This window comes from Conger conger, chromosome 9, assembly GCF_963514075.1.
Source record: "Conger conger chromosome 9, fConCon1.1, whole genome shotgun sequence".
In the NCBI taxonomy this organism is placed as follows: domain Eukaryota; kingdom Metazoa; phylum Chordata; class Actinopteri; order Anguilliformes; family Congridae; genus Conger; species Conger conger.
This window is the reverse complement of record NC_083768.1, coordinates 17,740,489-17,755,118: the sequence shown is the minus strand read 5'-3', so window position 1 is coordinate 17,755,118 and position 14,630 is coordinate 17,740,489. Positions and strand designations below refer to the sequence as shown.

Below are 14,630 nucleotides of genomic sequence, written 5' to 3'. Positions count from 1 at the left end.
AGCATGCATGAGTCACATGCCTGAACCCTTTGCCTTCATCTCTAAGTGAATTCAGTCCAGGCCCTGTACATCAGTGACGTAACTCCATTACACCATGACAAACAGCAGATCGCTATAAGTGTAGACACATGGTGATTCCCAATGGTACCTCCTAGGTCTGCATATTCCTTACATTGCATTATAATCACACAGCAAATGTTCCTGCAATCTGAATGAGTCTCACTCAGCAACCTACATGTGTGTCTGCTGTAGTTACCTCTTCAGTGCCATGCATGTTCTGCTTGGCAAATATTTTCAGCTTTTGATGGCCTATTCATATGGCACTGCAGGAACTATGGATGTAACTGGCTCACATTACATGAAGAGAGTTCACATGGAATGACTGTATTATTTTCTAAAAACAAAGCACTTGGGGAATCACACATTATTTACCACTACACAATCCATTTAATATTGCGTCCAAATAGCACTGAGCTTGATATGGTATTCTATAGAAATGCATGTGTCATAACGTAATGAATATTTTGTAATCTAACTGGCAACACCTAAATATAAATACATAAAAATATATATTCCTGGTTTGTCCCATGCAAGAGTTTTGTGGTATCCAACATGCACAGCAAATCCGCTGATGTTAAAATCCTCGTGTTGAGGGTTTTAGAGTAAAAGTGTTATGGTTCTGGTATTACACTTCATATGATAAACGGCACCTGGTGTAAGTAACCAATAAATAAAAGCGTAAGAAGAGTTATTACTGTATCTAACAGCCTGGGTATGTTTCATGTACATAGCTTAAACAATCCAGGATGCATATTGTATCAAATTATAATAAAATGCAGGCTTACTCAATTCAGTATAATGTATACTCAATGTATAAAAAGGGATCTAATGCCTCCAGGGATCACCCAATATGGATCTATATGCCCTCAAATTAAAGGTCAGTGTCTGCACTTTAACCTAATATTCGCTTTTCAAATCTAATGCGCTAGAGTACAAAGTACTAGAGTACAGAGCCAAACAATTGTCTGACCAAACGATTAATGTAATATAGTGTAATGACTCTAGCCTGAAGCTTTAGCCCAATCCAAACAAATGGTCAAACAGTATTGGTGAAATGTAACAGCTGATTGGACCCTAGGAATTGCAGCTTGCAGCTATATTTGTAAATGTGTGACTTCATTGTGCATTTTGTATATGCCACTTTTCCATGGTGTAAATCCCAGCTATGACCAGTTTGAAAGTACCAGCTACCAGCTGTTTCAAAACATAGCTTGAGCTGATCAAACCATGTTGAGCATATAGCTGGTCTGAACAAAATCTAGCTTGAGCAGTTTTTTTCAGCAGGGATTATATCTAACCTGTCCAGGGATTGCAGATGAAAAAGTTAACTAAATTTAGGTACAATTGCTTTTGTATATAGTCTCTGATTAAACAAATATGAAATAGCCTATTTATCTCTAGAAGCTGTGCATGTTATCACACTATTCACAAATGTAAAATCTGTTAACACTAGATAATATAGGCCTGACAACCACTGAACACTAAATACAAACGAACGCTAAATGCTATAAACACAATTTAACGGTATTTGCAACTTGTGTGAAATGCCAAGTACAAGGAGGCAAACGAAGGGAACATAGGCATTTCTGAGGCCGTGAACTAACCGGAAGTAAACAGACGGAAGTAAAAATCCTGTGCAACTATTGTAAGGAAGTGGAACTGGAAAAGCAGAAAAGCCAAGACGATGGACCGCTATGTGATCGTTTTTTGATAAAGACCAATGAAATAAGTGTCAGTAAACAAAGATTAGTGAAAAATAAAATAATGTTGTTAGATAACGAACAAGTTGGATTTGTGGAACATGGTACGGCAACCCAAAAACCACCCAAGCATGGATGGAAAATGTATCCTGCTAGGGTCTTAACTGTAAGTGGTAAGTATTATGTCTGCTAAGAACAGCAATGCTATTACATCAATATTAATAATGATAGCGTTAACGTTACCGACACATAATGTTCGACTGGTGGCAACAGCTGTTGTCGTAAAATTTCTTCTGAGGGTGACTTGTTTACATTCTGGACAGATGTGACAGCAAAGCAAATCCATCGTTGTTTTCATCTGGACACGAGCAATGCTGGAAGCGCTATCCTAAGATGTGTTACCGAAGCGCTATCCTAATATGTATTGTTACCGTGAAGACTGCGTGACTCGCAAACGGAAACATGTTTTACCCCGGCGCCAGAATTAAATCGAGAAATAACGGTATCATCTTTGGGGAAAAAAGCATATACTGTCACTGTACTTAGATTAAACCTACCACGCATTAAACACACTTGTCAATCACCCGCTCAATCTGTTTGTAATGTAATCATAGCCCGAAGCGTTTAAAACCGCAATAAGAAATACACCCTCTTGGAAAAAAAGAACAAAAAAAAAAGTGTAAGTGTAAATGTTATGATAAGTAGAAACCAACTAGTCTGACTTTGACAACTTTGGCACTAAACTGGCCACAGTTTTAGTTAATAAAACTCAAACATCACTTAAACGTAAAATGAGGACTAGCCTTGTTGCTTAGCTAAAATTACTCCGACACGAATTCCTTATTTTAGTAGAAGTGGAACGAGGGGGCGGGGTCCGTATAATTGGGTTTACCCTTCATTTTTCTCGGGTTATTTGTTGCTGACGTACTGTATGAATGAAGCTGATGACAAATGTAGACAGCTTTTTACAAATACATGGATGGGTTACTCCAGCGAGTTTCAGGTCTATGCACGTTGGTTGTCATACCGTACGGAACTGAATGAAAACATGACTGCCAAGGAAGTAGGAAAACGCATTCAATAAAACGGTTGTATGTTCTGGAAAACGTTCACCATTCATTCAAAAAAAGTACTGTATAACGTAGCTACAGTGCACGATTCATAATAAATGGGCTGAAACATCGGTATGCCAAAATGATAACGTTAGGCTAATGTGCTTGGCGACAAAAAAATAATTGAGACAGAGGGAAAAATTCACAGCCTTTGTCCGTTATCTGAGTCTTGTTGGAGTATCTCTTTTGTCTGAAATGCCTATCTGTTATTCAGAAATGGCAAATGATTACACAATTTATTCTAATCTTTATTTGATTAACTTGCCTCAAATTTTACAGGTGACTTAGAAACAATTAAAGAAGAAGTGGAGTGGCTGAATGTTGTGGATCCAGAAGTCGACCTAGAGACTGCATCAAGAAGGAGGAAAGTTTGCACTGGTGATGGCGTGCTGGATGATGATGAGCCAAGGAAGGCAAAGGAGGTTACCTCAGTGTATTAATTGGCTTGAGTATTTGTAATTGTCAGTTGAGGGAAGATCATTGAAAGGGGCTCAGTACTTGGAGTCTTGCCTCATAAAGCCCCAGTCTTTCATTTATGGGAAAATGATGCTGTCTGTACCTTTCTGTCTTTGGGAGAGAGTCACTCGTGTTCATACATATTGATTACTGTCCTAGGCCATTGCTATTATACACTCACCGAGCACTTTATTGACTTTTTTAGACTTCTACTGCTGTAGCCTATCCACTTAGAGTTATGATGCATTGTGTGTTCAGGGATGCTCTTCTGCATACCACTGTTGTAATGTGTGGTTATTTGCGTGTCACCTTCCTGTCAGCTTTGACCAGTCTGGCCATTCTCTGATTCTCTCATTAACTAGGCGTTTCAGTCTGCAGAACTGCTGCTCACTTGATTTTTTTGTTTTCGCCAACTCTAGAGACTAGTGTGTGTGAAAATCCCAGAAGATCAGCAGTTTCTGAGATACTCAAACCACCCTGTCTGCCACCAACACTCATGGAAGTCAAAGTCACCTTTTTTTTCTAATTCTTTCCCCATTCTGATGGTTGATGTGACATTAACTGAAGCTTCTGACTTGTATCTACATGATTATATGCATTGCACTGCTGCCACACAATTGGCTGATTCGATATTCACATGAATAAGTAGCTGTAATAACATAAAAATGTTCCTAATAAAGTGCTCGGTGAGTGTTTGTACTGTATGTAAGGCATCAGGATTCCAGTGGAATTTGTTGGTAGTAAAATGAACAGAAGAAAAATAATGATTTATTTTCTCTTAAAGAAAAGGAAAAATGTAGAGCTGGACCTGGTTTTCCAAGAATATGAAGAGGAGCGGAGGAAGGATAAGGCAACAATACAAAAGTTGAGAGAACAGGTGGATTCTCAACAAAATGAAATAAGAAGACTGCAGAACCTCATCCTGAATTTACAGGATGGTAAATAATTGCAGTCAGTTCTCCATATATGGATGCAACCTCTGTACATGCAAAATTCACGACATTGCTATTAAAAGTTATTTTTTATTTGCAGGCATCTCATCCCTCACAAAGGACACAATAGAAAAAGCAATGCAACAGGTAATGTACACTATTAAAATATACATATCTTTAAATCACAATTTTAAAGATGCTTATATTGATCAGCCATTCAAAAGAAGGTCATATTCTTAAGGCTCATCATTGTCGGTTTTAATTGATTCCCCCCCGAAAAATTTCTGAGTGTTTAAAACAATTTTGATTCAACCGATTTCTGTTTTTCATATTGATGTTTCTCCGTATTTAGAATGCTTTTGGACAAATCCATTCTGTGAAAAGAATACCAATTTTAGCCTGATTTGTGGCCTCTGTGAAGTTCTAAAATGCGTAGAAGGTGAGGTCATCCCGCATGTGACAAAATAAGGAACCGTTGTCGCTAAAACAATGGTTTCGTAAAATATTTTCTACAAATAGATTAGTTTTATCACTATCCGTAGCCCATGTCCTGTGACCAGAAAATTTAAACCCAAAAAAGTCCCGGATTTTTTTAAACAAAATAAACCATGAAAATTATGAGCCTTACATACACACAGTGAGCACTTTATTAGATATTTATTTGACTTATATTTTAGACTTGTTGGTCTTCTGCAGCTGTAGTGTATCCACTTAGAGGTTTGATGCATTGTGTGTTCAGACACACTGTTGTAGTGTGTGGTTATTTGCGTTACTGTCACCTCCCTGTCAGCTAAGACCAGTCTGGCCCTTCTCCTATGACCTCCCTCATTAACGATGCATTTTTGCCTGCAGAACTGCTGCTCACTGGATCTTTCCGCACCATTCTCTGCAAACTCCAGAGACTGTTGTGCGTGAAAATCACAAGAGATCAGCACTTTATGAGATACTTAAACCACCGTATCGGGCACCAACAATCATTCCACGGTCAAAGTAATTTCTTCCCCATTCTGCCATTCGATCTGAAAAACAGCTGAACCTCTTGACCATGTCTGCATGGTTGTATGCATTTAGTTGCTGCCACGTGATTGGCTGATTAAATATGTTGCATGAACAAGCTGGTGTACAGGTCTACCTAATAAAGTGCTCACCAAGTGTATACTGTATATGAAGCATTCATCATGAATTTGTCAGCCACTTCTCAAACAATTATACCATTAGCACCAAATTAGTCATACGACAGACGATGGTTGACAGCAATGTTTACAATCGACACTCACTTGTTAAATTCAGTTTGATTACTTACTACAGTGAACATGCTACAGTATGTATAAAATCTTGTGCTGGGACATGTTAGGTTTTGTTAGAAGCAGTGGGGAATGAGCAGTTGTATAACATTTAACTTGCACTAAAATAAATTTATGTTTCAACTAATTATCTAATCATGGTCTTCAATCAAGACCTTAAGTAAAATCAGGTGTCTTAGTGCCAGGCTAAAACAAAAACCTGCTTTATATGGATGGATATATATTTTTTTTTACTGCAGCGATACTCAATTATGGTCCTGAGGGCCAGAGAGTGCTACTTTTCGTTTTTTTCTTTAAGATCAGTGACTAATTCAGCCCAAGAAACCAGTTGACCTGAATTAACTGCGTAATCAACCGTTTTAGCTGATCGATTGCGGTTCTACTCGTGAGCTGAGTGACAACGAAAGCCAGCAGACCCTGTTGGCTCTCCAGGACCATTAGCCATGCCATTAGACATGCTTTTCACAGCGTTTAAACTTCCATCCATGCTCACTTTCCTTCCTGCGTCTCCTTGTATTAGATCAACTAATTGTTATTAAAATGTCTCCATTAGACACTCAATTGTATGATTTGGCACGGTAGTGTTGGAGTGCCAATGGGGACCCCTGGAGGATAACCGTTGAAATACAAGCTTAAATTTCTGCAGGTCACATGAAAGGAGATAACCCTCTGGCCCTAATCCTGACATTTGCCGCTTTCAGACAGACACGGTTCTGGAGTCTCAGGTGCTTTCTGGTGAACCAGCCCGCGTCCATACCAGTTTAAGCAGAACCAGTTGCTCAATGCACAGGGCAGGCGGAATATGACATGGCCATTGATGACGTCAACTATTTTTTGGTTCCAGCTGAGAACCAACTTTTCAGGTTCCGAACCAATTTATTTACTGTCTGAACGCGCCGGCTGGTTCAAAATTAGGTTCGGGAACCGGAACCGACACGGAGCCTTGCCAAATTGAGACGCATGCCACTACATTGTCTTTCCGATTGCTACTCAAACCAACCAACAAACGCAAACTACCTATATAATGCAAAACCAGTTCATAGAGCGGTGCTCCAAGCACCTAAAAACAGCTGAAAGGAAAGATACGTGTGCGCACACACAAACACGCACACACATGCAAGCACATACAAACACACATGTTCCATGCATGTGAGGCAACACTAGGGGCAGCATGACTAACCGTGAGTGACTGAGCAAGTCCGTGTCTTTGCCAGTTGTAGAGGTGCTTCACATCAAAAAAGCAACAAGAAAAACAACAACACGATGCTTCCAATAACCTGTTATTTTCTCATTACAGTTTGCTCCAAGGCCCTCTGTTAAGACTACAGATCTACAGGCATCAACATCTGTGAGTTTGTTCTCTATTTGTGTCTTTCACCTCTGCAGAAATGACTGAATAAATATGCCCAGTCATAATCTATAATATTGAGCTTTTTCATGAAGAGTGAAATAAAGGCCACACTCAAGGCTGACAGATTCCCATTTCCTACATCTGCGTCATGGTTAGAAACACGTGAAAATTGTTTTTAAAGCAATATTTTCTTTCATATAATCACTTGCCTTAGGAACAGGTGTCCTCTGAAATTATGCGTGTACTATTTGCTAAACTTAAAGGGCCAGCCTACTGTCTTCTGGTGGGCTGTTCTGATTGGTACGCTGTGATTTTTTTTGTGAATTACCCAGAAGGTAATTTACCCTACACGATGTTCTTGGAGTCTAAGCCTACAATTTAAAACCTCTTTGTGCAGAAGGAAGATTGTGCCAATTTCCACCTCTTTTGCACTGTTCTGTTTCTAAGGCTACAAATGTGCACATCACACACACATGCATAATGCCTTAAATTGAAGAAGACCCCTGTACCATTTAATGTCAACTCCTTTACTTTCACAGTCTTTATATACATTAGGGGCTGTAAATGTAAAAATCCATGGGAAATTGTTGAATGAATGTTGCTTTTCATAGTTTACATTGCACCACTGAGGGGGAAACGGGTAAAAAAGGTCATGCTTTATATTTCCTGTTTCACGGTCCACAGTGCCACATTTTAGGGGGATATGTAAAACTACTGAAGTTCTTTCTACAAGGCAATGTGTAAACTGTGTATCCTGGCATATGAATTACATCGAACGATTCAACATGTTTGCATCCTTTATGTATCAATAGATATTATGATTTATACTACTGTTCAGCCACAAGGAATGAGATGGTAAAATATAAGCAACATAATGTATCATGCTGCAGAAATAGTAATGTTTCCTTTCCAAAAAACAGGGAAAAAAAGATATACTTTACTGGCTACTATGACTACAATTCACATTTGTTATACAAATCTATGCCTGAGACTGTATTACCGTTGACAATAGCAACAATGGCAGTTTACATTATAGTAGGGCTGTTAACATTGATGTTAACAGCCCTACTAAAAAATGATGTTTGAGTATCCCTTCTAAAAATAACACATAAGTTCAAATATATTTGAATAAATATTCAATATTGTTGATTTGCAAATCAGAATTTGACCAACTTTTGGGCTGTGTTATTGAGTGTTATGTCCACAAGGTGGCGAACCAATTAAATGAGACATAACTAGCCTATTTTATTTGAACTTAAAGGTATAACAGGTAAGATTTATTTGTTAAAATATTCTTACAAGACCATTGTAAATCCCTTCCTATCATTGAAAAAGGCTCACTGACATGTTGACGTACCCTCTGCCTGTGTTTATAGTCCTGAAATTTAGGTTTCAAAATATACGTTTGACGGACCGATCAAAACATTGTATAGCTGTACAATAAGTCAAGCTCATTGGTTGAAAATAAATTGGTTGCAATTGCCACAGCCAATGGTGTGGGGGTGGGGGGGTGACGGCGATGGTGGCTTTCCACATCAGCGTGTTCACAGAGAAGGGGGAGGGATGAACAGTGTTGTGGTTTGACAGTGTGTGTTGCTGCAATTCCTCTCTTGACCGTCCAAAATTACCTTTCATTGTACCTTTAAACAGGAATGCAGTCCAATTGAAAAAAACAAAACATGAACATGACCATTCCCAGTGGCTTTTAATATCCTCATACTGTAACACTTTTATGATGCTTTTGTTTAAATAGAATAAGGCACACAGTTTTGAAGTGTGACTATTTTGATCCTGAGGGATAATTCACTGAAAAGTAGCTTCTTGGTCCTTTTGGAGAGGGACTCATCATCATTTTAATGTTATCTTCCCGAAATGCTAGCATGGGAAAATAAAAATATGAAACTATCTTTACTGGTTCAGCATTTTAGGTTCAGCATTTTATGCAAATGCCAGGCCAAATACACCAGAGGCTGCATGTATGGAGAGTGTGTAAGCATAACAAGGACACTGAGCAGCTTCCAAGCAGTGCTAGGTACAGTATTTATGGGGAAAAAGCTATGTACTCTCTGCATACTTTGCAGTTTGCATTCACAGAATTTCAGGGAGACTGAGCTGATTTTGTAGCCTATTTTGTGACTTGTACTGGTGACAAAAACATCAGGAATATGTTTGTACTCTGCGATGGCCTAATGGTTGACTCCAATCAGCACACTGGTGGTTCATCTGTTTTGCTGTCCACGTTTAATTCACTTTCTTTCTCACTGCATGGTGCAGTTATGAAATTCATGCAGATCAGTTTCTCCACAACATAGACAGGTAGGCTAAATTAGGCCAGCTGCCTTGATGGACAGATGATTATACCAGCTCCTCTGATTTATTGACCTGATTACCAAATACTAAATTGGCAACTGTGTATATCAACATGTGTAATGACTGTGCCAAACCGTAGACCACCTTTGTATTATTTGTAATGTAAAAAAGTATTTCAAATAAGTGTCAGGCTGACTCTTGTTCCATGTTGAGCTTCCATCTTTCGCATTTCATTCCTCTTCGTTTTAGTGATCTGAACACTGTTGTGCTCCTTGTAAGGCTCATCACCATGGAAACAAACTCACCACTCACTAGTCATTCTTCACTTTGTGCTCACTTACAAGCTATGATTTCAAAAGGAATAGTAGGCTAACATCTATTTTAATTAACAATGCCTTTGGAAATTTTGTTGTGTTGCTTTGTAGCTGGTCACAGTAAAAAATAAAAAAAATAAAACTACAAACAACCTGAGCCACAAGGTGCTTTGTTGCCATGCGCATACTGAGCGTGCCTTTAATATCTTTTTTTATTTTTTTATTTTGGTCTGAAAGATCAGTTAGTGCACCGTTAAATCACTATGTGAATGGAAAACCGAAATTTCGTAGGTGGGCTCCTACCCACTGAAGGCCAACTACCCAGGTAAGGCCAGCCACTCAGGTTGGCCAGATAGTGTTGCTAGAACAAAATTAAAAGCCCATTGCACAAGTCTTATTACAACATCATGCATGTATCCAGGTGTCCTTGCTGTACTACTTTGCCATTGTGATGATCTATGCTAGCCAATAGCTTCTTGTAGCTTTTGGATCCATCTGTACTAGGAAAGATTCATCCTGTTAGAGGTGGTTTTAGGCAACCATAATGGCTGCTCTCTCATGTCAAATAAGTAAATTAAAATTTTTTGTATCTTTCTAGCCCACAGAGTTTCCAGCAGCCAGTGCCGACAACAAGGTATGGGCAGGGTACAGTCTTATTTTTGCATAATTTTGCTACAATAGTATATTGGCTACAAAACTCTTCAACCATTGTTCACAGAGAATAAAGTTTTGGTTTATTGCCATTTAAGATCCTCCCCTTTTCCTGGTTGACAGATTATTTCCCTTCATTCCCTGTATCCATTGTCCCAAAGTTGCCTGACCAGAGCCTTCGCTAGTAAAAGGTGACAATAAGTAAAGTGCTAATTGTTGGTATCATTCTAGGTAGAAGTGCAAGAAACCATGACTGTCAAGGTAACTGAAATGGAAAATTTTTAATTTATTCGACATCATTCAAAGTGTACCGTATATATAACATTATAAAACATTTGAGGTGCATTTAACATTTCAATGAACTTTTTGGCCATTGATAAGAACCTGAATGCGAAGATGGCTGTCAAAAAGGCTTTGACGTACAAGAAGCTGACCAGGACTCTAATGACGGCGATGTTTCCTTTGGAAACTCTCCTGAAGAGTTCCGTCACTGGGAAAAAGCTTCAGTACGGAGAATCCAGGCCCGCATTAGACCCTGCCAAAGTAAGATCAATCATAGGTAAGAAAATATATGTTCTCTGCCAATTAGTCTTATAGATATGTATTTGCAGATATTATAGATATGTCTTTAGACTACATTGTTAAAAGATGCATTTTAACTATGACCATTCCATTGCTCTGTTATGTCTAAAATGTTATGTCAGGGCGGCCTGTAGCGTAGTGGATAAGGTAAATGACTGGGACACGCAAGGTCGGTGGTTCTAATCCCAGTGTAGCCACAATAAGATCCGCACAGCCGTTGGGCCCTTGAGCAAGGCCCTTTACCCTGCATTGCTCCAGGGGAGGATTGTCTCCTGCTTAGTATAATTAACTGTACGTCGCTCTTATAAGAGCGTCTGCCAAATGCTAATAATGTAATGTAATGTAATAGGTTGGCGCAGAAATTTTGGGATTGACACCATTGGATAGATTTGGTGCAAAACTGGAACATTGTTTGCTAGACAATTGCGAAAAATGACCAAAATTCTTCCAAAATACCACCCCAAAACGAAAAAACTGTTTTTATTTTAAAAAGTTGCAGTGGTCATACTGTGATTTTGTGTCACTAAATTTTCATGTCTGCCAAGTGAATACAAAAATGCTCTCACAATGTTGCTGCCATGTAGCAGAAATATTATAACTGTGACAAAACATTCCAGTAACATTATGACAACATTTTGTGTTGGTTGGGTGCAGATTCCTTCAAAAATGAGCCATTTGAACAATTATATGGGCTCTCTTTTCTAAAAATTGCTCCACTTAATGTCAGCCTACCTAGAAAAGCAATCTATGCCTATATTTGTAGTTTATGGATATAAAGTTTCACATGGCTGATTTTCCTAGAGGTCACAATCGGTCAAGTTTAGGTGTTGGTGTGTATCATCAGCAATACATTGGTCTTTAGAGGGTTAAAAGTAAATATTGATTATGTTTTCTTATTCTTTTGACAGAGGAAGTGAAGAAAAGATTTGTGCATGCGAGTGACACTGACATTAAAGCTTGCATGGCCCAAAAGTTGAAAGACCTACGGCAGTGCAGTCGCAGTGATGGGTAGGTTTCTGGGCGGTGGTCATAACTCTGAACTGTGTGTGTAAACAGGCACTGGTATGTAAATACATAATATTATGTTGAGTAATGAGTTTGAAAAGTAATGTTATTATGCAAACAAAACCAAAAATAGTAAATGCCCATCTTTCATTGTAATGAATCATCACGTACCTCCACCCACCACCATAAGGTTTATTCTCCTAAAGGAAACTGTCATTCATTTGCCTCATTGCCATCATCACACAAACAACATGCAAGTTGTTTTTGATTGAGTTATGAATAAGAATACAATAGACTGACTGACTGACTTCTGGAAACACAAAACAAAAAACTTAGGTATATTACTTAGGAACTTATAAACTTAGGAAATGAGCTATATTTAATATAGAATCACTTTTATTTGCGAAGTACATTTACATATACTGTAAAACAATATTCAAATGTTTATAAAAGTCACCAGAACAATTTAGGCTAGTGCAGTCTGACTCTGGCAATGAGAAAATGAAAGGGAAAAGAAATTCTTTGTTATATTGTGATGAGTTTTGTAGACCTGTTGAAGATTTCTCTCATGATGGGTATGTTTCTCTTTTGACAGGCCTGCACTGTACCTCTGTCAGTATGACATTGAAGGGTAGGCGCCCACTCTGTTTTTTATCCCTGGAAGTAGAACACTTGCTTAAGGTTATGTTCCACCGAAAACACATCTTTGGTCTTCTACATCATTTCAGAGATACATACTTCAATTACCATGAGGTATGGACTTGAAAAGATAAATTCTGACTAAATATGTAAATTAGCTCATTTCCATACTTTGTTCAAGATGGTCAGAAATTACAAATTTGGAAATTTTTTGTAGCAGTCTATAATTTGAATTAAGTAAGATTTTTTTTTTTATCACCAGTACCCAATAGTCATTTGTCTAAGAATTAAAAAATTATGAAATTTCAGGATCTAACAATGAAATTAAAGCTTATAACAAGAAAATAATTGGCTCAAAACACTCTTCTGGATATGGAGTAAAGGGTTGCAAGGTTCATGGTGATAGGATGACTATGCACTGAGAAAAACAATATTCCTGGACGATATTACTGAGTCGTGTAATATCTTCCAAAATCTGTTTTTTTCAGAAAATAGAACTTAAACTAATTTCACCATACACATGGGGTAATCATTCAAAAGGTGGTATTATCCTGAAAGTTGAATAGTTGAGGGATGATTTGCAGCAGTAAACAGAAAAAGGTAAATTTGACTGAAAATTAGGTTTTTTTTCAGTGGAACAGAACTTTAATGTGGGTAAAATGTTGGTAGTGGCAGGTAATTATCGTGTAATTATCAAATCATGCATTTTGTATAGTTTTTTTTAACTAATATTTTTGTTAACTGGTTGGGTTATGATGAAGGGCACAGGCATGTGTATCCTCCAATGAGAGCAAGCAAAGTCTGCATAGATAATTATTGTGTTTTCTACACGGTTTTCAGAAGTGGCAGATATAAATCTTGATTTTCATTTATCTGCCGTTTCTGGCTGGCGGGGGAAAAAAAGTTAATTTCAGACCTACTTGAGAATGGAAAATATTGACTGAACTCAATTAATTGGGTGGAATTCGTACTCTATTGAGGTATTGATTATTTAATTTCTCCACTTGGATGAAACCAAATGTGTGCCTATTGATGAGCTTTATCTAAAGAGGATGTTTCTGTTTTGACAGATATGCGCAGCTTGAGGATTAAGGATGAATGCGATGGACTAACACAGAGACTCTCTCTCTCTGGCTCTCTCTCACACACATACACAGACACACATACACATACACTGACAGTTTTCCTTTTTTTTTTTTTTTTGGGGGGCATTTGCCTGTTATTTGTTATTTAACCATGTAAAATGTAGAGCTATTACTATAGCATACATCTTGGAACTTGTATTCTTGTTCCTTCAATAAAGGACATGGTTTTTAAGTATTATCTTGCGCATTGTTGTTTTTTCAGCATTTACAGCATCAATGAAGATAAGTGAGTCAGTACCTTCGGCAGCCATACATGCCCCGGCCATAACACCCCCACTACCATGTTTCACAGATGAAGTGGTATGCTTTGGATCCTGGGCAATTCCTTCTTAACTCCATATTTTACTCTTGCCATCGCTCTGATATAAGTTCATCTTTTTCTCATCTGTCCACAATACTTTTTTCCAGAACTGTGTTTGCTCTTTTATGTACTTCTTGGCAAAATGTAACCTGGCCATCCTGTTTTTGCAGCTAACCAGTGGCTTGCATCTTGCAGTGTAGCCTCTGTATTTCTGTTCATGAAGGATTCTGCGGACATTAGTCATTGACAGATCCACACCTGACTCCTGAAGAGTGTTTTGATCCATCAGGTGTGCGGGGATGTTTATTATGGAGAGAATTCTTCTGTCATCAGCTGTGGTGTTCCTTGGCCTGCCAGTCCCTTTGCGATTAGTAAGATCGCAGTGCTCCCTTTCTTTTTAATTAAGTTCCAAGCAGTTGATTTTGGTACCCCTAAGGTTTGGCCGATGTCTCTAACTGTTTTATTCTTGTTTCTCAGTTCTATAATGTTTTTTTTTTGACTTGGCATAAGTTTGGTCCTCATGTTGATAAACAATAATAGTATCTAAAGGTGATCAAAAGTCGAGGTGCTGAGAGCTCTCCTATATCTGCATTAAGGAGGCAATTAAACACACCTGAGCAATTACAAACACCTGTGAAGCCAAATGTCCCAAACATTATGGTGCCCTGAAATGAGGAGACTTTTTAAACACTGTCATTTCTACATGGTGAAACCAAAATGTATAGTAATGTAATGTAGTAATGTAAATACCAGAGAATGTGCACTTTA

The 14,630-nt window shown here is 38.2% G+C and overlaps 1 protein-coding gene across 1 annotated transcript; it reads left to right on the top strand.

Moving 5' to 3' along the window:
* Positions 1-1,684: 1,684 nt before the first annotated feature.
* Positions 1,685-13,736, top strand: LOC133137215 (uncharacterized). Its single transcript, XM_061255342.1, has 11 exons — positions 1,685-1,933; positions 3,152-3,294; positions 4,113-4,266; positions 4,361-4,407; positions 6,862-6,912; positions 10,138-10,173; positions 10,422-10,451; positions 10,572-10,749; positions 11,681-11,780; positions 12,373-12,408; positions 13,487-13,736. Exons 1-11 carry the CDS (start codon positions 1,825-1,827, stop codon positions 13,506-13,508), a joined length of 906 nt encoding a protein of 301 aa, XP_061111326.1. The 5' UTR covers positions 1,685-1,824; the 3' UTR covers positions 13,509-13,736.
* Positions 13,737-14,630: the final 894 nt, after the last annotated feature.